We start from the raw sequence: 24,000 nt of genomic DNA on the forward strand, positions 1-24,000 counted from the left end.
AAGGTTTAGTAGGAACTGGCCTTCCAAGAATTGGTCCTTTCCAGACACCACCAGAGCACAGAGAGGCAGGAATAGGCGCCCAAGAGGCAGAGGTCAGTCCAGAGGTGCCTACAGGGGACGTCAGTGGCAGCCTAACAACCAGCGAAGTACTGCCACAGATCCAGCCACTACCACTTCCACAGGACAATCACAGAGACTTGGCTCTGAAACTGCCTACCAGGGAACAACTAGAAGCACCCTTAGGCGGAAAGCTAGCCTTATTTTCAGTAAACTGGCATTACATTACAGGAGACAAATGGATTTTACAGACAATAGACAAAGGTTACAGGTTTCACTTCCATACTCTACCAAGGAAGAGAGGAATGCCAAACCTACCTCCAAATCAAAAGACAAACGCTCTACAACAAATAGACAACTTAATAAGGATGAGAGCTATAGAAAAGGTACCGTCTATGGAACAAGGGCAAGGATTTTACTCCAGACTTTTCCTGGTGCCAAGAAAGGAAAACCAATGGAGACCTACTCTCGACCTGTCCGCTCTGAATACATATCTCATTGTTCCAAAATTCAAGATGCTGACCCTACAGCAGCTTCTTCCCATGCTGGGCAAGGAGTCTTGGCTGGTGACTCTGGATCTCAAGGAGGCATACCTGCACGTCCCCATACGACCAAATTGCAGAAGATACCTCAGATTTCTTGCAGGATCAGAGCATTATCAATTCTCAGCATTGCCTTTTGGCTTATCTACTGCGCCCAGAGTATTCACGAAATGCCTGGCATCAGTAATTGCTCATTGCAGGCTTCAGGGAATTCAAATTTATCCATACCTGGACGACTGCCTGTTACAAGCGGACAGCAAAGACAAATTAACAAAAGATTTGAAAAAGGTTATTCACCTGCTGCAAGCCCTGGGATGCACAGTCAACACAAAAAAGTCAAGGCTGATACCATCCCAAAGGATAACCTTCCTGGGTGCAGAACTGGACACATTAAACCAGATGACATTCCTCACAGCAGAAAAACAGAAGCAGCTACCACTCTATTTCATGGCATTAACAACGCAGAACCAGCTTACAGCAAGGAAAATCCTGCAAGCCTTGGGTTACATGGCATCCTGCATAATATTAATTCCACATGCCAGACTACATATGAGGAAGTTGCAATGGTACCTGAGGAATTTATGGTCTCAGCACAAGCACAGCCTAGAAACCCAAATTCCAATAATTCCATGCCTGAAGCAAGAATTCCAGTGGTGGGCCCAGGCCTGTCAATTGAACAAAGGGCTGCCCTTCCACAGGCCTCACCCGAGCCAGACTATCACCACGGACGCCTCAGACCTCGGTTGGGGGGCACACATGGTGGACAAGTGCATACAAGGCTTATGGACTCAAGACCAGATGAACCTACACATAAACCAAAAAGAGATGCTGGCAGTAAAACAGGCAATTCAGACATTCAGACCATTTCTTCAACAGGGTCATTTGCTGATAAGGACGGACAACACCACAGTTATGTGGTATATCAACAAACAGGGAGGCACACATTCATATCCTTTGTGCCGGATGGCAATGGACCTCTGGAATGTGGCCCTGAGCCTCAACATTCGGCTCCAAGCCATATTTGTGCCAGGAAAAGAAAATATACTGGCAGACATCTTAAGCATAACCACCACGGATGCCCACGAATGGATGCTGCATCCAGACATCTTCAAATCCATCACAAGGAAATGGGGACAACCAGAAATAGACCTGTTCGCATCCCCACACAACCACCAATTGGAAAAATTCTGCACAAGGACATACCACCCACTTGCTTGGAAGGTGGACTCCCTATCCTTCAGTTGGGAAAACCTGACAGCATATGCATTCCCACCTCTTCCTTTGATGCACAAAGTGCTACTGAAGATCAAAGAAGATCACCCGAGGATCATCTTGATTGCTCCAGATTGGCCGAGGCAACATTGGTACCCGCTACTGAGGAGTATGTCCCGGGAACACGCATGGCCTCTACCCCTACTGCCTCTACTGCTAACACAGAACAAATTCAAAATCCTGCATCCAAACTTGAAAACACTGCAGCTAGCTGCTTGGAACATCACATAAGGAAAAATAACCCAGATTTATCTCAAAGGGTTAAAGACATTATCTTGGAGGCTCGCAGACCCTCAACAAGGAAAACTTATTCAGCAAAATGGAAAAGATATCTCATTTGGAGTGCAACAAAAGGAGTGGAGGCATCATTGCCAAACATAGCTAACATCCTGGAATACTTAGCAGAGCTTTTCCACAATGGTCTGTGTTACTCCTCCATTAAGATTCATGCATCAGCAATTTCAGCAGAATACAACATGGATCCTCCAGTTTTTTCTCAACCTCTACTCAGGCAGTTTCTCAGAGGAATTAAAAATGTAAAGCCACCAAGGAAACCACCATTGCCTACTTGGGACTTGAACTTTGTGTTAGAAAAGTTGACACTACCCCCTTTTGAACCAGCAGCAACAGCAGAATTACAGTACTTATCTTGGAAAACTGCATTCCTGCTTGCAATCACTTCAGCTAGAAGGGTTTCTGAATTACAGGCATTAATGGCAGTACAGCCCTTCCTTATCTTCCATCAGGATAGAGTGTCCATGAGAACTAATCCTAGCTTTATGCCAAAGGTGGTCTCCAGGGTATCATTAAACCAAGCAATACACCTACCAACATTCTTCCCCAACCCGCAGAACAGGGGGGAAAGATTGCTGCATACCTTAGATGTACACAGACAATTGCGCTACTACCTGGACAGAACCAAGAACAATAGAAAAACTGACCAGCTTCTGGTAGCATATGCAACAGGAATGGAAGGAAAAGCAATTTCAAAACAGACAATCTCAAAATGGATAGGAAATTGCATTAGATTTTGTTACTCTTTTCATGGAAAGGCAACTCCAGAAAACATCAGACCTCACTCCACATGGGCTACAGCCACTACTACAGCTTTCCTACGAGGAGTGGCTACCAAAGACATTTTAGAGGCTGCTACTTGGAGCTCCGTGCATACATTTGCCAAGCATTATAATCTGCCTTTATACTCCAGATCCCGAGCAGGTTTTGCCACTGCTGTTTTGCAAGGGATCTTAACTACACCATAAAACTCTTAGTGCCTCCTTAGTGCCGCCTCCCCCAGTTTGGCTATGGTATTCTACCCATTTGTTAGGACTGCAGATGCATCCTTGAAGGACATAGTACAGTTTTGTACCTACCATAAATGTTGATGTCCGATAGGTATGCATCTGCAGTCAGGATTACCCACCCTCCTTCCCCTCTGTGGTACTCCTAGGGTATTTGCCCATCTTGTAGCTAGCTGGGGGAATCTATTATGGTCTATTTGTTTGTATATATGTATATACATGTTTATTTCTATTTGCTCTCTATTGTTTGGAATCATTTGCATTTATCCAAATTTAGCCTTCCTAGAGGGCACCTGGCATCTGGGGCAAGAAACACTGAGGAAAATGGCGTCGGCTGATGCCTTTATACCCGAAGAACTGCAGCTATGACGTCGGGTGAAGTGCGACATCAGCCGAGGCCAGACCCAGAGTTTGGAATCCGGCCGGCCGAAGGGCTGCCTGAGGCCAGGACAACCCATTTGTTAGGACTGCAGATGCATACCTCTCGGACATCTACATTTATGGTAGGTACACAACTGTGCTTTATCTCTTCTCTCTGGAAGATTTCCCATGTCTTTCCCCTTCAGAAAGGAGGGAATTCTTTAGACCTCTCAAACTTCCGACCAATAGCCATACTCTCACCACTGGCCAAAATTATGGAAAAATGTGTCCACAACCAATTAATGCACTATCTCACCCAAAATAAACTACTGGCCAATTATCAGCATGGTTTTAGGCCACACCACAGCACCACATCAGCCCTCCTATCCTTCTCTAACTCTATCAACATCAACCGAAACAATAACAAACTTACCTCAGCTCTCTTCCTAGATCTCTCTAAGGCCTTTGATATGGTCAGTCACCAACTGCTTCTCCATACCCTGAAGGAACTGTCACTGAACAGTAGCTCAATTAAATGGTTCCAGTCTTACTGTCTGATAGACAACAAGCAGTTTTATGGCAGAATACCCCATCCACTCGTCTACCCATTACTCTAGGAGTCCCCCAAGACTCCATATTAGGACCGTTACTCTTCTCAGTCTTCATCAATGACTTACCCACCATCACCCTCAAGGCCACCTGCATCCAATACGTGGACAGCTGTTCTTTAATCTGTACTGCCTCCTCCTCAACTGAGCTTATGACCCTAACCCAGAATACTTTCAATGATGTAGAAAAATGGTTTGCAAACCATCAGCTTCTATTAAACCCCAACAAAACTAAACTGCTCATCTTTTCCCCCACCTGCAAATCCTCCTCACCATTCTTTACTATAAGTTCCAACAATGGCACAATTATATCCCCAGGTACTCACACAAAACTCCTGGGCATCACAGTCGACAACACCCTAAAATGTGATATCCATGTCAGTCAAACCATCAAATCTGTCAACAAAAAACTGGGCTCCCTGTACAGGATCAAACCCTTCCTCACTCCTTTTGCAAGAACTACAATCGCCCGGTCCCACCTATTATCTACACTCCTCTATGCCTCCCCCCTCTTCACTAACGTGAATCAAGCCACCCTTCCCAAACTTGCTAGCTGTTACAACCATATTGCTAGATTTGCTACAGGTACTACCGCTAGGACCCACCATTGTATCAGCCTAACTCAGCTAGGATGACTTGAGTGGCCCAGTCTTTTCTGATAAAACCAACTGATAATAGCCCACAAAATCCTATACCAACCTGAAAAAACACCAGCACTAAATAAGACCATCAAACCATACAGCAACCTGAGGTGACTGCGCTCTGCTGACAAACTGCTGGTACAAACAACTAAGAGCATAAATGTGGCTGGGGACTCCCTATTCACCAACTCAGTAGGCAAAACTTGGAATATGCTACCTGCCAAACTTACTCACCAATCCTCCTTAACCCAGTTTAAAAAAAGCCTCAAACTACACTTCCAACAGCATTGTCAATGTCCCTGCTTAAACCCCTAAGCATTTCAGTCATATACTTTAATAAGTGTATGAATTCTTGATGGGACTTAGCCCATAACTGCGTGTATTATTGTCTGAAACTTAAGCTGCCTGATCTGATTTTGTCAACTATGTTTGTTTTTATTGTTTCTAATTTAATTGTACTTTGCTTACTGGAGCTTTTTTCCCCGGGCCTCCGCTGAAAATGGACATATTTCCAGTCGGACTTCACTGGTAAGCAAATGTAAAATAAAATAAATATGTTCCCAGTTTCCTTTTTCTTCCCTATTACACCTCCATCATTTGTAGTCTACCTGAGGAACATTTCTTTGGAATCAGCTTGGAGTATAGAAATATCTATGCAAACACTTCCAAGCAAAGATCCTAAATCTTTTAATTTGCATATTTGGGAGCCGTACATATATTCTCCTGTTATTTCTTTGTGAATTGCTTATCCAATCTCTCTTCCCAATCCTTTATAACCTCCTCTGATTCCTGTAGTTATCATGCAGTGTTTTATATGTCCAACTAATTATCCCTTTTTTATCAGCCACTTCTGTTGTAGATTCTGCTAAAAACTCTGCCAGTGTTGGTCTTTTGCTTGGGATCTCTTTATTTCTTTCTGTTTGTCTATGCTCTGATATCAATCCTTGATAGGGAAGGCAATCTCTAGCCTGCAGTCCAAATGAATTCTTAGCCTCTTCCCCATTCTGTTACCTTTCCCTCTCTAATTATTTGCACCTACTTACATTGATTCCTTTGCCAGTTTTCTCCAGGTTTTTTCCAGCCCCTTCTTGCCTATTCCTCCGTACCCCTCATAGCGATGATCCCTATCGGCAGAATCTCCTTTCTCATTTCCCATGTTAGCTTAGTTCTCCGAATACTTTCTGTTACTTTATGAATGTAATATTATTCTCCTTTAGGATCTGCATCCAAAGTCCCAGTCTCCTTGTTTCTTGAGCTTCCACCCTGTTGCATCATCATCCCTTTCCACTTTGAATTATAGCTTTCTGCTTGTATTACGTATAGGAGCCTTAACTGTGTAGCTCTGAATTATCCCTTCAAATCAGGTAATCGCAAAACCACCTTGTTCTAGTGGAAGGATCAAGTTATCCCACTGGACTCTTGCCCTTTCCCCTCCAAGATAAAATCCTTTATTCCTCTTTATTACTTGCTGTCCAGAACTTCTCCTCCGGTTGGTAAAAATATGCCTGATCTGTGCATCAAACAAAAGGGACTAAAAACTATTTTCACTGCTTGTATCTTGATATTTATATCCATAGAACAAACCTTCCAATTTCTCAGTTTTTAAATCTTTTGTTTAGTCTCTTCCCGCAAATTATTTTTCTGCCATAACAGAATCCTTTTTAATTAATACTTCTAAGTTCTTCAGATGTTTTTCGTGTTTCACTGTTGCAGTCATTACATTTGGGTAATCTGCTGGCAGGTTGCCCTCAGTCGGCCTGAATTCCAAAATCTTGGGTCCTGCGTCGGTTGCTGTCTCCTGTTCCATGACGCCAGGGGTATAAAACATGCAGCTGACGCCATTTTCTTTAGTATTTCTTGCCGCGCGGTGCCCGAAGCAGAAGCATTTTGCAAGTGCCGGTCGGCCAACTACTGAAATATTCGAGTTTGAGTTTCAGAACCGAAGTCTTCACTAAAACTAAGTACCCCGTTGGGAAAACTTTTTTCTTGCCCCATTCCGATGTCAGAAAAAATTAATAATTTTATTACTTGTGGGAAGCAAATATCTCATAAGGATTTCCATTTATACTGTATTCCTTGCCTAGGCCCTGATCACAACGTGCCTGGCTGTCGGTTTTGTGCTAGATTTAACCAACGCACTATTAACCGTCAGTATATTTTTGCCACAAAGTATTTTGGAAACAGATTTAACTACCCAGAAATGTGGTCAGATAGCAGTCCGACTACCGGACTACATAAAAAATGCAAAGAAAAGGACAGAGAAAGACAGTCGAGGTCCAAAACCGACGAAGCTTCTCCTAAGCCAGTCGCTGGTTCGCTGGTACTCAGGCGCTTTTGCAGCCCGTGATACCCGCTACTTTCGAGTCGCGGGCCCCTACCGACACCCATGTGGAGTCTGGCATGCAGCATGATACTCCAAGTATTGGACCGATGGATGTATTTCCCTCGGATGGGTCCAGAGCCGCTGAGCAGGCATCGACTTTTAAGGGTATTCAGGCCTCAACATTTGTATATCAAACCGACGACAGCTGCAAAGCTAAAGACTAAAGCAACTTCTAAAACTAAAAAACTGACACATGAGCCACGTGCACAGGCCTCTATACCTAAAAAACAGATTATCAAAATGGCTGAATACCTCATTACCTTGATCAGGGGAACCCATCCCCCTCCAGATAAGAGGCCTTGGCAAGACACTGACTATGAATCTTCAGATCAGGTTTCTATTTCTTCTGATTCTTCTTCTGGTCAGAAATTATCTATACCTCCCTATGAGGATTCAGATGCAGTGGAATCTATACCATCTGCATCACCTCCTGAGGATTATTCATTTGTAGAAACTGTGCATACTTTGAGGGAGCATTTTCACTGGGAGAGTCAAGATTTCTCAGAATCAAAAAAGAGGCTCAGGGATTTCCTTCTTCTCCCTCAGCACAGGCCTTTAGCCATACCCCCTGTTTTAGACATTGTGGATGATGTGTTTTCAGATTCAAGTTTGACCCCTGATTCCTTACCTCCGGCTCCCAGCAAGCCTGACAGATATTACAGGGTCCCTGACTCACACAAATTTTTATTTAGAAACCCTGCTGCTGATCCTGAAACTATTTCACAGGGTCCAAAGGGAGTTAAAGCCTCAACAGCAGAAAATCCCACCCTCTCTGACAGAGATTCAAGAGCACTGGATAGATGGGGAAAAAAGGTTTATACATCTGCAACCTTGGCAGTTAGGGCCTTAAACTGCCAGTTTCATATGCTCAAATATCAACAACATGTTATGGGATTGCTGAAACACAAAATGATGATGATTTCTGAATGTGCAGAAAATAAAGAATTGCAGGAATTAGTGCATGCAGCTGAACAGGTTGGGAAGTATACTTTGCAATGTGGTTTTGATTCTTTAGAGGCCTCCTGCAGGGCCACAGTTACTGGATCTGTGATTAGGAGGAATGCCTGGTTAAAGGAACAAAATTTGCCTGATCATGTTAAAGCTAAATTACTAGCTGCACCTTTACAGCATGATACTCTGTTTGGTATTAAGGCAGAAGAGGTTTTAAAGAAAATGGAAGACAAAGCTAAGTCTATGCAAACTGTAAAAGACTTCTTACAAGTGCAGTCACCAAGATTCAGTAGACACTGGCCAACAAAAAATTGGTCCTTTCCTGTGTCAGACAGAGCTCAAAGGGGTAAATCCAGACGCCCTAAGGATTCCAGATACCAGGCGCAAGATTCATACAGGTCAAAGCAATGGGGCGCTTCCATCTCCAAAGCTGGAGGAGATAAAGCGCAAACATACAGAAAACAGTCCCAATGACTTCCCTCTGCCTTCACCAAGCACTTATCTTTTGGCAGCACCCCTAGGGGAAAATTAGCACTTTTTGCTCAAAATTGGCAGTTAATTACCCAGGACAAGTGGGTGCTAAACATAGTATCACAGGGATACAGATTCCATTTCCATACTCTGCCAATGGCACACGGTTGGCTTGATCTGCCCAAAAAATCAGTGGGCAGAGGCACAGAAACAGGTTACATCCTTCATGGATATGGGAGCTATTCAGCCAGTACCAGAACAGGAAAAAGGACAAGGTTTTTACTCAAGACTGTTCTTGGTATCCAGAAAGGACAAGGCCTGGTTGCCAATACTGGATTTATCGATTTTGAACACATACCTGGACATTCCAGAATTCAAAATGCTGACTTTGCAGCAGCTTCTGCCCATGTTGGGCAAGAGTGCTTGGCTGGTGACATTAGACCTAAAAGAGGCATACCTGCATGTCCCAGTAAGGCAATCGTGCAAAAGATACCTCAGATTCAAGGCTGGCTTAATGCATTACCAATTCACTGCACTGCCCTTTGGCTTATCTACTGCACCCAGGTTCTTTACAAAGTGCCTGGCACCAGTAATTGCATTTTGCAGACAACGAAGTATGCAAATATATCCTTACTTGGACGACTGTCTCATTCAAGCAGAGAACATGGACATTCTTCTTCAACACCTGGCGTTTGTGGAAGGGCTTCTAACATGCCTAGGGTACACAATAAACGAAAAGGAATCACAACTGGTACCCTCTCAAAAGATAACATTCCTGGGTGTAAGCTTGATTACAACTGCCCAGATGGCTTTCCTCACACCAGACAAGCAAAGGCAACTGACTCCTTTCTTCAAACTGATGGCAACAAAAACCCAGTTATCTGCAAGACAAATTCTGCAGGCTTTGGGCTTCATGGCATCCAGCATCCTACTGATTCCATATGCAAGACTGCATATGAGGAAACTTCAGTAGTACCTAAAAGTTTATGGAGTCAACATTGTCACAGTCTGGAAACAATGATTCCTCTCATTCCCAGCTTACAACAGGAGTTTCTATGGTGGGCAAAGGCATGTCACCAAAACATGGGACGGCCCTTCACTCTACCACCTGCCAGCCAAACCTTAATAACAGACTCATCAGATGGGGGGCCCACAGGAAGATGCATTCAGGGCATATGGTCCCCAAAACAAATGCATCTACATATCAACCAGAAAGAGATGCTAGCTGTTAAAAATGCCCTGACAGCCTTCAAGGACTTACTTCATCCAGGACAACTACTGATAAAGACGGACATCACCACGGTCATGTGGTACATAAACAAACGGGGGCACGCACTCATATCCACTTTGCAGATTAGCCATGGCACTGTGGGACACAGCTTTGACCTACCAAATACATCTTCACGCTCAATTCCTGCCAGGAAAACAAAATACTCTGGCAGACGACTTGAGCAGAAACCTTATGGATCCTCACCAGTGGAAACTAGATCCACAAGTCTTCAGCATGGTAACAAAGAAATGGCGGAGCCCAAACATAGATCTATTTGCCTCTCCTCAAAATTACCAATTGAAAAAATTCTGCACAAGGACTTATTACAGACAAGCATGGAAAGTGGACGCTCTATCCTTCAGTTGGAAAAACCTATCAGTTTACGCCTTTCCTCCTCTGCCTCTTCTTCCCAAGGTCCTCCTAAAAGTCAGACAAGAGAAACCAAAGATGATACTAATTGCCCCGGACTGGCCCCGCCAATACTGATACACAGTCCTAAGGAACCTGTCTCAATACCCAGCTTGGACTTTACCTCAAAGACCTCAACTACTGTCCCAGCAAAACAATCAGATCCTGCGCAATCAACTCCAGACACTGAACCTGGCAGCATGGCTGATCATATAGTTATACAAACAACACGTCTCAGTAAAGCTGTGATAGATGTCATTTTGGAAGCCAGAAGGCCTAGTACTAGAAAATCTTATGCTGATAAATGGAAGAGATTCTGTGCTTGGAATCAAGCACAAGGAACTGATGCAGCAGAACCAAATATTCCTCCGATATTACAATACTTGACTGAGATGCCTGACAAAGGCCTATCTTTCTCATCAATTAAAATCCATGCCTCTGCCATTTTGGCTCATTACAATACAGAGCCACCAATCTTTTCTCATCCTTTACTAAAGCAGTATCTTAGAGGAGCCAAAAATTTAAGGCCCCCTAGAAGATCACCATTACCTGCATGGGGCCTTAACTATGTGTTGGAAAAGCTCACCCTGCCTCCATTTGAACCAGCTGCTACTGCTGATATAAAGTTCTTGTCATGGAAAACAGCTCTGCTACTAGCAATTACGTGAGCAAGAAGAGTCTCAGAGCTACAGGCCCTCATGGCTGTGGAGCCTTTTATCATATTCTACCCAGACAGGGTGTCTCTGAGGACAAATCCAACATTTATGGCTAAGGTGGTTTCCATTGTGGCTCTTCACCAAACTGTTCATCTGCCAACCTTTTATCCAAATCCACAGAACAAGGGGTAGAGAATTCTGCATTCCTTGGACGTACATAGACAGCTAAGATTCTACTTGAGCAGGACTAAAGCTTGAAGAAAAACTGAGCAGTTACTAGTGGCATATGCTGCAGGATCAGAAGGAAAGGCCGTTTCAAAGCAGACTATTTCAAAGTGGATAAGCCACTGCATTCGTTTCTGCCACTTAGCAAACCTGTGCCCAAGGGCATTAGGTCTCATTCCACCAGAGCTGCAGCTACTTCAGCAGCCTTTCTCCGAGGAATACCAACCAAAGACATTCTAGAGGCTGCTACTTGGAGTTCTGTTCACACCTTTACAAAGCATTATGATTTGCCTCTCTACTAAGTCCAGGGCAGGTTTCGCCACTGCAGTTCTGCAAGGCCTTATAGCTGCAGCTAATGCTGTTTAGCTCTAGCCTCCCATCCATAGCTTTGGGATTCTACCCAAATGTAATGACTGCAACAGTGAAACACGAAGAACATAGTACAGTTGTGTACACTTACCATAAATGTAGATGTTCGAGTGTATTCACTGTTGCAGTCCAGGTTACCCGCCCGCCATCCCCCTTTCACTCTGGACTTTATCTTTCCTTCTCTATCTTCTACAACCTATGTGCTGTATTTGCTTGTAGATGAAGGTAAAGTTGGTATTGATGCATGTATATATAGTTTTTACATATATATTTTTGCTGCCTTTTTGGGGCACCTGATAGCTGGGGCAAGAAAAACTCAAGAAAATGGCGTCGGCTGCATATTTTATACCCCTGACGATCTGACGTCATGGAAGAGGAGACAGCAACCAATGCAGGACCCATGACTTTGGAATTCAGGCCGACTGGGGGCAACCTGCCAGCAGATTACCTAAATGTAATGAATGCAATAGTGAATACACTCGAACATCTACATTTATGGTAAGTGTACACAACTGTACTTTTATCGTGTCTCAGTAAATGGTGGGTATTTGAGTGCATAGTTTGCAGCTATTGCCTTTGTTTTATTTTCCTCATATTTGTATCCTGAAAAAACTTGAAAGCGTCTCAGAATGTTCTACAACACTGAAATGCCCTTGCCACTGGTATAAAATGTCATCTGCAAATGAAGTCAACTTTTCTTGATTACCATACCAATTATAACAAAGAATGTATCAGAGAGGAACCAATTGTAAAAAAAAGAACTTATCAGAGAGGACCCCCCTCTTAATTTTCATCTCCAATCCCTCATATGTCCTCCTAATCAACTTTATAATTTTTATCAGGGAATGCAAATTCTTAAGTCCTAGCTTACTTTGCTGAATGCTTTCTCTGCATCAAGACCCACCAACAACAGTGAATGTTTTCTTACATTCTATTTCCCTGTGGATTATCATTGTTCTGTTAATGTTGTCAAATGCTAGCTTCTGTCTTTCAATTCTAGCATTACTTTTGCTATTCTTTAGCTAATATAGACATAAACACTTTGTAGTCATGGTTTAGAGTGAAAATGCCCCTATATAAAGGTGGATCTGATGGGTCTTTACCATCTTTAGGTATTATAGCCACTTCCGTGATGTTGGTGCTTCTCCTCTTTTTAAAATGCTGTTAAAAAACTTCTAGAGCTTTCTGTTTCTTCCTTCCTAGCTTCCAAACTTCCACAGGAAGAACATCTGTTCCCAGAGACCTTCCTGTAGATTGGTTATACATCACTACTTTTATCTCATCTCCTCCTACCTTGTTAATAATTGAGCCTCATCTACCTCTAACCCTGGCGTATTTAAGTCTTCCATAAACATTTCCATATGTACTTTTTTCTTGATTTCTACATTTCTTTTGCTTTATACAGATTTTTATGAAATTTCCAAAGTATTTCTAATAACCTCTGCAATGTTTCTTGTTATTTTCCCTGTTGTGGGCTCCCTAGGCTTGGCAACAACCCTTTCTACTTTCTTTTGTGCTAAAGCTTTTGTGCTCTGTCTTTTCTAAACTCATGCATATTATTGAGGTAGGTCCCTTATTTTCTCTTCACCACTCTGCAGTTGCTCCTCTTGTTCTGAGAGATTCCCCCATGTTGTGCAATACTTTAACCTTTGTCAAGTCCTTTAAATAATTCTTGTTACTTCTTAACCATATCTTTTTTCTTTTACTTCCATCCAATTATTAAACTCCACTTTATTTTTATCCCACTCCTTAAATATGTTTTCAGAAGAATTATTTTTCTTTCCTAATCACTGCAATAATTTTCGCTACCTATTCCTTAAATTCTTTTCTGTTTAACAGATAGGCAGAGAAATGCCAGTCTCTCATTTTTATTTCATTACTCTGCATTTTTTATTTTACTTATTATTGAAGCTTCATATGAAATAGTTATTAGATGTGCATCAAAACTTTCAATTAAGTACACATTTTCCTGTAAAATATACTTTGTCTAGCATAGCCCAGTTTTTGTACCTTGTTGAATAATACGTAAAGTCTCTTTGAACTCGTACTACTGAATTCAAATCTTCCATACCAAATATTTTCATAAATTTCTTCAAAAATCTACCCTCTTTTGTTATATTTTCCCCTTCTAGGCTCTCTAGATATATCCTGACTTTTGCAAATAAAATTCCTGTCCCCGCTCTAAGTAATATTATCTGCTGAAAGATGATGATTTTTCTCAGAATTTTCTTAAGCTCCATTGTAGCAGTTCTAGATGGAATATAAATACATACCAGCGTAATCCTCCTTCCGTGCCAGTAGCCCCTTAGTACTACAAATCTACCATTTCTTAACCCGCCTTCTATCACTGTTGGAGCTCTTCTCGCAATTGATGTTAGTACTCACCTTTTCCTTTGTTCCAAGTATTCCACTGAATAACCATCCTGAAATCCTTTCTTTGTCAAATTCACATATTTGGATGTTCTTTGTGTTTCACTATTGCAGTCATCACCTATGGGTTATCCTTGCTGTGGTAGCTCTCTGCCACCCCGAATACCAGAGTAATTGTTTTTCTGCATCTGCTGCTGTCGCTTGTTGAGTGACGTCAGGCTGTCAGTGCTATAAAGGAAGGCAGCCAACACCATTACATCAGTCTTTCTTGCCGTGGAGCCCGTAGCAGAAGCAGTTCGCAAGTGTGCTGGTCAGTCACTACCAGAGTTTGAATTACAGCTGAAAACGTCAAACGCTAAAATTCACATACTCAGTTCTTTCCAAATATGTCTCCTGTAGCAAAGCTACTTGCATTCTGCATTTTTAATATAGTTCAGTACTCTTTCTTTTTGTATATGTCTGTGACACCATTCACATTTAAAGATAACATGAAAAGTATTATCACTATAACAAGAAATTACTGTTCCCACCTGTTTATGTATAACTGATTTTTTTTTAAATGACCAACTTCAGCTTTTGTGTTAAATGCAAACACTAATGTTTGGCAGGTTCATCTTTTATACAGTTGTTTCTTGTCATATCTGTTTGAACATCTATCGCACCATAGAAGACATTTTATTTTAATGAAACCCCTCAAGCAAAAAACACACCACCAAATCAACCCCAGCACCCATTAACTTAAAACAGTCATAAAAGCTATGTGCTTCTTCAAATAATGAAGTTTAACCCTTCTAATAGGAACAATTGTCCTAGGTTGACAGCTACACTCATAGGCTTGAATTAACCTACACTGAAGGTTGTCCATGTTAAGATGCATTGTACAGTCTGTGCTTCTACACAGACTAAGTGCTGTCTGTTTTTGTCTTGTGTTTATTCCTCTTCCAGCTGTGGAAAACAGCTTTCATGCTTTCAGAAAACATGATATCCTAGCCATTAAAATAATGTATTGGCTGTTTCATTGCCCTTATCAGCGTGTCTCTGTAGTAACATGAAAATCAGATACACATTTTTCTTCCAGTAGAAGGTTCTCGTGTTGCACTGTGAACATTTGTTTGCTAGTGGAAAGCCTTTCATTATATTCTCTGCTCTTTTGTTTACTTGCTCCCCATTAAAACTTATTAGATCAAGCCAAGAGCCTGAATCCTGTCATTCCCCTGTGCAGAACAAAGAAAAAACTTATCCTTTTGTCCAGGCTTTCTTCACTTTTTACATTGCAGTGCTTACATTTCTTAAAACTGAAAAAGAAGAAAGAAAGAAAAATGAAAACAAAAATAGGGGCACCTATTTACTGTAGTATCCTTGTTACACACACAGATAGATGAAAAAGCTATACTTTATAGCACACAGTATATGTCATGTTATAAAAATACTGTAAAGAACAACATTTGTTGTACTTAGTTATCGCTTTCCTTCCTCTTCCCCTCTCCTTAATGTTCTTCCAAACATTAATGACATGAAGTAGGGCATAGGTTTTGGAACCCCCTGTACTTTTAACAAAGAAAAAGTGCAATATCTTCAAGTTTTCGTATGTCATGCTTCATAAATGTAGTTGATGCTTTGTAATCCTACATTCATTAATTATTGAGTTGCTTGTTTTCTTCATGTTGATCTCCATCTACTCCTGTTTTTTCTAGTCAGAGCCTGTGCTTTTCTGTCTCAAGCATTCTCCTTTGGAACACTCCAAAAGGGTTCATTGATGAATTCCCCTCTGTGAGCTTTGTTATGGGAAAAATAAGAAGTAGAGTCTCCTTCTGTTTGATAGCTCACTTTTTTTAAACTGAATTTTGTATTCCCTCCTTAGGATGTTCTACATAAAAAAATGACTTTGACCCTCCAGGAAAAAAAATATACTGAAAATTTATAGCTGAAACAGTAGCTTGATTCTCACACTTGCTTCTCAGCATTCCCTGATTGCTGGAATAAATTTACTCCTCTTCTGCCTGGTGCATGGTGAGTTATTTAGCACACGTCTTTGTTTTGGTTTGAGTTGTAGCTCTGTTAAGGTTCATCTCTCTCCCATGGCTAACCTCAGAGAGTATGGGCAGTTTGTTGGCTTCAGTCAGGGTCCGCAAAATTTTTCTTAAAGGAACTTGAGTTTAGACCTCCTTTTGAAGGAACCCATTCTTCGTTATGTTCTGCATAACCAACCTTCCTCTCTTAGGACCAGCAAGTAAAGCAGGTGTTAGTTTTTATTGTAGAATGATTTTCTAGTAGCTACGACATCAGGAAGAAGAGTTGAAGATTCAGACCCTTTGCGAAGAACTCCTCCTTACTTTACTTGGTGGTTCATTAAGACAGAGTAGATTTATGAAATCACTTTTGCATTTATGCCAAAAGTAGCCAACCAAACCAGTTTAAATCAGGCTATTAAATGTGCCTGTATTGTTCCAGAATACTCGGAGGAGAATACTGTTGAGTACTTCTGTTGCTCATAGGTATTTGCATAACTAGTTGGATAGAATAAAATCATCAATAAATACTTTCCAGTTGTTTGTAACTGATGCTGTTGGCAGGCTGGGATCAGTTGGGACAGTGGTCTTTGCTCAAGCCTTTTTTTTTTGTTAAATGCATAATTGGATGAGATTTGTTTGTCTGTAATACAAGCTTCTTTGCATATTTTCTCCACACACTATAAGTTGGATACAGTCTCCAGGTTTAGGCCTTCCTTTTAATTTATCCTCATCCATGAGATTCTTTCCTTATTTTAACTAGCATGAGCAAGGGAATATATGCTACTTAGTTGAAGAGTATGGGCAAGCAAGATCACCTCGGATATGAAAATTATGGAGTTATCAGAACAATAAATGTAGGTGATGTGTCCAGCCTCTTCAGCCTACCTACCTGCCATGGCAATGAGGCCTTAGGAATGATTATGCAGTAGATACATGCAATATTTAATATAATAGTTTGTTTTTGCTGACTTGAGAGTGGCATTTTTAGATGTGGTGACAGTAAGAAGTGCAGATCATTAGGGGATGGGGAGAATTTGAATGCTTGGGTAAATTTCTCAATGTTGAGCTGGACCCCTGAGCCTGTGGCTAAGTCATGCTAGTTGAAGATGGACAGAGATCACTTAGCTCTGTAATTATGGTAAGTATATAGCTTTCATATATGTAATATTTTTGCCTGATATTACTGTTTTGTTCATAGGTTTTTCGAGTGAATGAACAAGTTTTGGCATGCTGGTCTGATTGCCGATTCTACCCTGCAAAAGTTGTGGCCATTAATAAGGAAGGTAAGAGAGATGTCATACTTTTGTTCAAGGATGTTTATGTAATAGTTTTTACTGTGAGAAGTAAGATGCACGTAGATATTTAGATATGGATCACTGCTTCAGGGTCATTAGTTATCCTTGGGAGTTAATTCCAGCCTGACTTCTACAGCTTTGGATGAAGGCAGAGTGATGCTGGTATTCTCCCCCCACTGAGGAGTAAAGCAAGATGACTTTAGTAAAGGGAGAACAGCCTGTATTTACTGCAGGAAATGACTGGTACTCTAGTCTGTGTATTAATTTTGTTCAGGTAACTTGCATGAGTACTGTAACTTGTACCCATTGAAAACTTTTCTGCCTTTCGCCTTTGATAATTTGATCATTTGACTTATAGCCTGTTAGTACAGTTGTTTTATTTTTGTGAATTTTTCCTGGTAACCCAAAAAAAAAATTGCATCTGTTATTGTTAATCCTTGTTCATTCCTTATGCCTGGGTTATTGGTTCCGACCTCGGAACCGAGCCGGCCATCTTCCAGGCTCGCGACAGCCACAAACTCTCGAGCTAAACTCTTACCCACAATTCCCCTCTCCCTTTTACCTCAGATTTCGTTTGCCATGTCACCATTCAGTCGTGTCAAGCCACTTCTCTTGAACCAAGTAAAACTTTTTTGATAATACATTATTGTATTGCAAATTTTCTCAGTTCTAATTTTGTTAAATAGTTATCTCTTACCCTATCGCATCTAGCAACTCTATCTTGCTTTTTGTTAATCCTTTTTCTAGCCCTTTTTTCTTCTTACTGTGAGGTAACACCTTAACCATCGTTGGTAAAATCATTCCTGCTTTACCTTCGGGTATTTCTTGTACCATTGTTGGTACCTTCTTCCTTCCTTTCCTTTCTTCCTCCTATCATGGCAGAGAAAAAAGGTGGTCCGGTATTTAAAAGATGTGTGGATTGTGGGCATAAATTGCCTATTTTGTTTGCACATGCATTATGTGTTTACTGTTTGGGTGTGCCTCACGTGACTGTTGACCCACCTTGCGGGATTTGTGCTAATTTTTCTAACAAGACTGTGGTGGAAAGGAAAAATAAACCGATTTTAAAGGGACTTCTTAAATCTTCCTTTTCAGAGGTTATTTCTGGGTCGGAGGCTTCAACCCCTCCTAGTTCCCATAAGAAAAGAGATGAACACAAGAAGGCCAAGTTTCTCCCGTCGACTCCTGCTGGGGACAACCAGGAACTGAGACCTAAGAAGGCTAAATTTTCTAGTTCGGATTTGACTTCCTCGGCCCCGATGCTTTTGGTGCCTAGAGCTTCGGCACCGAAGCCTTCAGCACTATCTGTTACTTCGGCACTGAGTGTTGTGCCCTACTCCTCATCGGAACCGAGGGGCCCCTCGGTTCAGACTTCCTCACCGGCACCAACGTTTTCTTCGATGCAGACCTTTTCTGCGTCGATGACTGTTGCGACGCTCGCTCCTGCTTCGACTTCGACACAGACTCTTTCGGCACCTTCTCTAGTGCCAACTATCACTTTGGCACTGACCTCATCGGTGCAGACCTTGCTGTCGGCACTGATGATCTTCTCAGTACAGACACCAGTAGTACAAGCCTTAACGGCTCTGTTGTTTTCGGTGCAGATGCCTATTTTAGCACCTTCCAAAGACCCCTTTGTGGGCACCGAGTTCCCTGCATCCTTGGATAGATTTGACTCCCCTTCAGCTCTGTCTATGAGATCCACTAGAAGTCTCTCGGAACATGATGTGGTGCGTTTTGTGGATCAATTGTTTTTGGCCAGAGGTATCCAACCCTCCAGGAACTACTCTTCCTTTGGAGGTGAACACCCTTCTCCAAAGACTCCTACTTATTCTCTTCCTTCATTGCCTTTGAAGCCCCCTACTGTAGCACAGACTTCCCTCACTTCGGCTCCTTTCATGGACCTCACTAAGGAGTCACAGTTGTCTTTGTGGCAGGAGATGATTGTCACTCCAGTCACTGCTCTGGATGCTAGCTGTGACGTATGTACTCCTGTTTTTCACAGCCATCCAGAGACTTCGAGTCAGAGGGCTGATTTGCTTGAGCGAGGTGTTACCTCCTCGGGTGGACCAGCCTTCCAACTCATGGAGAAAACTCTTGCGTCTATTGGTGATACTGTGCTTTCAGTGCCCCTGACCTCATCTGGACCGCAATTTACACAAGACACCCCTGGCGGACAACGGGTACAAGGTCCTCAGGACACACTCCCACTGGAGGCCCCTTTTGCACTGTCTTTCCCAGATTCTCCCCTTGAGGAAGTTCATTGCAAGTGTTCATATAAGAGGAAGCATGTGGACTCCTCAGAAGAGTTCCTCACGGAAAACACAGACTTTGATGATGGAGAAGGGTCCCCTCGGTCACCCTCTGAGGTATCCTTTGGAGATATCCTCAAAATACTTGAGCAGAGAGGTGATTGTTGTCCTCTAACCCAACCTCTGAAGAGTCTGTGTTCCTGCAGGCCTTTTGTGCCCGGCCCCCTACCTCTTGGGTTACTCCACCTGCCGACGACCTTGTCCGGCTAGTCGTGCAGCGTGCATGGAAGGCTCCTGACACCGTTGACGCCATTCCCCGTAGACCAGGTAAAATCTTGTCCCCTCCAGATAGTGAGCCTCACTGGTCCAAAGGCCTTCCTGTAGATGTCTTGGTGGTGGCGGCTGCAACAAAGAAGGATCTGGCAAAGAAAGCCAGACTGTCCACCCGCACAACAGAGTCCCGGGCGCTGGACAGATTAGGGAAGTGTACCTTTGCATCAGCGACCTTTGCAGTCAGGTCCCTGAATTATATGGAACAATTTACCAGGCCTCAAAGAGACTTAATTTCTGAGCTCTCTTTAACTTATTGGCCAGAGCTGTGTCTGATGAGGTCCGGGACAAAGTGGTCTCACAGCCACCCTTGAATTGATTTCTAACTCCTCCATGAACCTGATTTCTCACGCATCAGAAGGAGCAGCCAGAGCAGCAGGTGCAGGCATAGTCATGAGATGGCATGCCTGGATGCGCTTGTGTGATTTCATGGAACCTTTCAAGGCTTCCTTTCAGAACGCTCCCATTGAAGCCTCTTGGTTATTTGGACCCAAAGTTAAAGCCACACTGGCTAGGTGTGAACAGGACAGTAAGACCCTTTCTGCCGTGGGTGTCTGCTATTCTTCCCTTCAACGGGCTTTCTCATGAAACCAGAAGAGTAGGAAGATGTGGCACAAAAAGTCTCAGGGTTCTTTCCGTGACACACAAGCCGAGTTTTCCCCTAGATGAGAGGGGGAAACTCATATGGAAGACGCCACTTTCGGGGCAAATGAGGTCCACGTAACCAGGGTTCCAGAGATTCTTTCTCTGGCCAGTCCTACCAGTGCTCCCGAAGAGTGGCCCAACTGCTTTCCTCTGGAAGCAGTTGGGGGTCGATGTTCATCGTGTTACCCTGCTGCAGTCATCACACTTGGGTTATCCTGCCATCAGGCGGTCCCGCAGTCGGCCAGAGTTCCAGAGTCTTGGTCCGGCGTCGGTTGCTGTCGCTTCTTCCCTGACGTCAGTGCGCCAGGGGTATATAAGAGGCATCCAACGCCATTTTCTTCAGTCTTTCTTGCCGCACGGTGCCCGAAGCAGAAGCAGTTCGCAAGTGCCGGTCGGCCGACACCTGAGATTTTCGAATCGAATTTCAGTCCGAAATCTTCAGTAAAGCTAAGTACCCCGTTAGGGAACCTTTTCTTGCCTCAGTCCGATGTCAGAAAAAGTTAACAATTGCATTTCTTGCGGGAAGCAAATACCTCATAAGGACTTCCATTCTTATTGTATTCCTTGCCTAGGCCCAGACCACGACGTCACAGGTTGTTTGTTTTGTGCTAGGTTTAATAAACGAACTATCAAATGCCGTTTGACTTCGCATGACATTACTTTGGTAGGAACTTTAATTATATCATGCCGTCGGAGCAGCCGACGACCGGCATGCATAAAAAATGCAAGGATAAGGACAGGCAGCCTAGGACCAAGCTAGACTCCGAGGCCTCTGCTGGGCCTGTCGCCGGTTCTCCAGTTTTCAGTGAGGCACCTACGCAGCCCCTGACAACCGCAGAATTGGAACCCCAGACAGCTGCGAATTCTCAAGCGGAGTGTAGTAGGCCATCGCAGCCATCTTCATTGGCCTTTCCGACACCGGAGCAGAAGGAGATCCTGGTGCAGTAGAAACACCTTCGGTTGCAGAAGGTGTCTTCAGACCGACTACACTCACCATTAAATCTTATGCTAAGCTTAAAACTCCATTAAAACCAAAAAAGACTGTACATCAGTCTACAGTTCAAGGAAATGCAGCATCTGTTGCATGCAGCTGAACAGGTGGGCAAACATACTTTGCAATGTGGATTTGATTCATTGGAAGCTTCATGTAGAGCAGCTGTTACTGGGTCTGTCAGACGTAGACATGCTTGGTTAAAAGAACAAACCCTACCTGATCATGTTAAAGCAAAATTATTGGATGCACCTTTACAGCAGGATGTCTTATTTGGTGTCAAAGCAGAAGAGGTTTTAAAGAAAATGGAGGATAAGGCAAAGTCTATGCAGATGGTCAAGTATTTTTTTACAGGTACAACCCCCTCGTTTCAGCAGAAATTGGCCAACAAAAAACTGGTCCTTTCCAGCTTCTGACAGATCACAGAGGAGCAAATACAGACGCCCAAGGGGCAGAGGTCAGCCCCAAGGCCCTTACAAACCTCGCCAATGGGGTACTGCTACCCAGAAGGGAGGAGAAGACAGGCCCCAAGCTAGCAGAAGACAAACACAATCTCAAATTACCAAGCAAATCTCTCTTGGCAGCTCCCTTGGGAGGAAAATTAGCACTTTTTGCAGACAACTGGCACATCATCACAAAAGACAAATGGGTCCTAAACATTGTCTCACAAGGATACAGATTCCACTTTCATACCTTACCAAGGATAAAAGGAATGCCAAACCTGCCACCGAATCAATGGGCAGAAGCACAAAAACAAATTACAGCTCTCATGGACATGAGAGCCATTCAACAGATACCTACACAGGAGCAAGGACAAGGATTTTACTCAAGACCCTTTCTAGTCCCCAGAAAGGACAAAACATGGAGATCCATTCTGGATCTTTCAATTCTGAACACCTATCTGCAAATACCAAAATTTAAGATGCTAACACTACAGCAGCTTCTTCCCATGCTGGGCAAGTAACGTTGGATCTCAAGGAGGCATACCTGCATGTCCCTATCAGACAAAAATTGCAGAAGATGCCTCCGCTTCATTGCAGGTTCAACCCATTATCAATTCTCTGCACTGCACTTTGGCTTATCTACTGCGCCCAGGGTCTTCACAAAATGCCTGGCACCAGTAATTGCATACTGCAGACAAAGAGGAATTCAAATATACCCATACCTGGACGACTGCCTTATTCAAGCAGAAAGCAAGGGCATTCTTTTAAAGCATCTGGCATTTGTCAAACACCTTCTAAGTTGCCTAGGGTACACAGTAAACAAAAAGAAATCAAAACTAGTGCCCTCACAAAACATAATATTCCCGGGTGCCAGCTTGAATACAACGGCCCAGATGGCTTATCTCACACCAGACAAGCAACAACAGCTGACAGTACTTCAAAATAATGGCAACAAAGACCCAACTCCCTGCAAGAAAAATTCTGCAGGCCTTGGGCTTCATGGCATCTTGCATACTACTAATACCATTTGCAAAACTGCATATGAGGAAATTACAATGGTACCTGAAAAGCGTATGGACTTGGCACAGCCACAGCTTAGAAACAATGATACCACTCATTCCCTGCCTTCAACAGGAGTTTCTATGGTGGGCACAGGCATGTCACCTCAACAAGGGCCAGCCTTTCACCTTACCCACAGCCAGGCAAACTTTAACAACAGATGCATCGGACTATGCCTGGGGAGCACACATGGCAGGACAGTGCATTCAGGGCAAATGGACTGCAGATCAAAGGCATCTGCATATCAGTCAAAAAGAAATGCTAGCAGTACAGAATGCCCTAACAGCCTTCAAGGACCTCTTACACCCAGGACAACTAATAATAAAGATGGACAATACCACAGTAATGTGGTACATAAACAAGCAAGGGGGCACACATTCCTACCCCCCCCCCCCCCATGCAGGCAAGCAATGACCTTGTGGAACACAGCACTGTCTTACTAAGTTCAACTACAAGCACAGTTCCTGCCAGGAAAGAAAAACACATTGGCAGACGACCTAAGCAGAAACATCATGGATCCCCACGAGTGGAAACTAGATCCACAATTATTTGCAATGATCACTCAAAAATGGGGACACCCAGACATAGATCTGTTTGCCGACCTCCAAAACTACCAACTTCAAATATTTTGCACAAGGACATTCCACCCACAAGCTTGGAAAGTGGACGCCCTCTCATTCAGTTGGAAAACATTAACAGTGTATGCCTTTCCTCCGCTGCCTCTTCTAGCAAAGGTACTGCTGAAAGTCAGATTAGAGAGGCCACAAATGATACTCATTGCACCAGACTGTGGCCACGCCAGCACTGGTATCTAATTCAAAGGAACATGGCCCACCGCCCACCATGGATTTTACCACAAATTCCTCACCTGCTCACCAGCGGGACAATCAGATTCTACACAGCCAGCTCAAGACTTTAAACCAGGCTGCATGGCAAATTACCTAAACAACCAGCCAACACCTCTATCCAAAGCTGTTATGGATGTCATTCTGGAGGCCAGGAGGCCTAGCACCAGGAAAACCTATTCAGACAAATGGAAAAGATTTTGCACCGGAACCAGGCTAAAGACCAAAATCCCCTTGATCCAAA

At 43.1% G+C, this 24,000-nt stretch overlaps 1 protein-coding gene across 1 annotated transcript in view; it reads left to right on the top strand.

The window, feature by feature from the left end:
* Positions 1-24,000, top strand: part of LOC122817033 (trichohyalin-like) — a 1,834,860-nt gene that overhangs the window by 769,436 nt on the left and 1,041,424 nt on the right. The window contains exon 4 of the mRNA XM_044090165.1: positions 17,095-17,179. Coding sequence (XP_043946100.1) covers positions 17,095-17,179 — 85 coding nt within the window. The remainder of the gene's footprint in view (positions 1-17,094; positions 17,180-24,000) is intronic.

The sequence above is a fragment of the Protopterus annectens genome, chromosome 12.part0 (genome assembly GCF_019279795.1).
Source record: "Protopterus annectens isolate FY-2018-M chromosome 12.part0, PAN1.0, whole genome shotgun sequence".
NCBI lineage: Eukaryota > Metazoa > Chordata > Ceratodontiformes > Protopteridae > Protopterus > Protopterus annectens.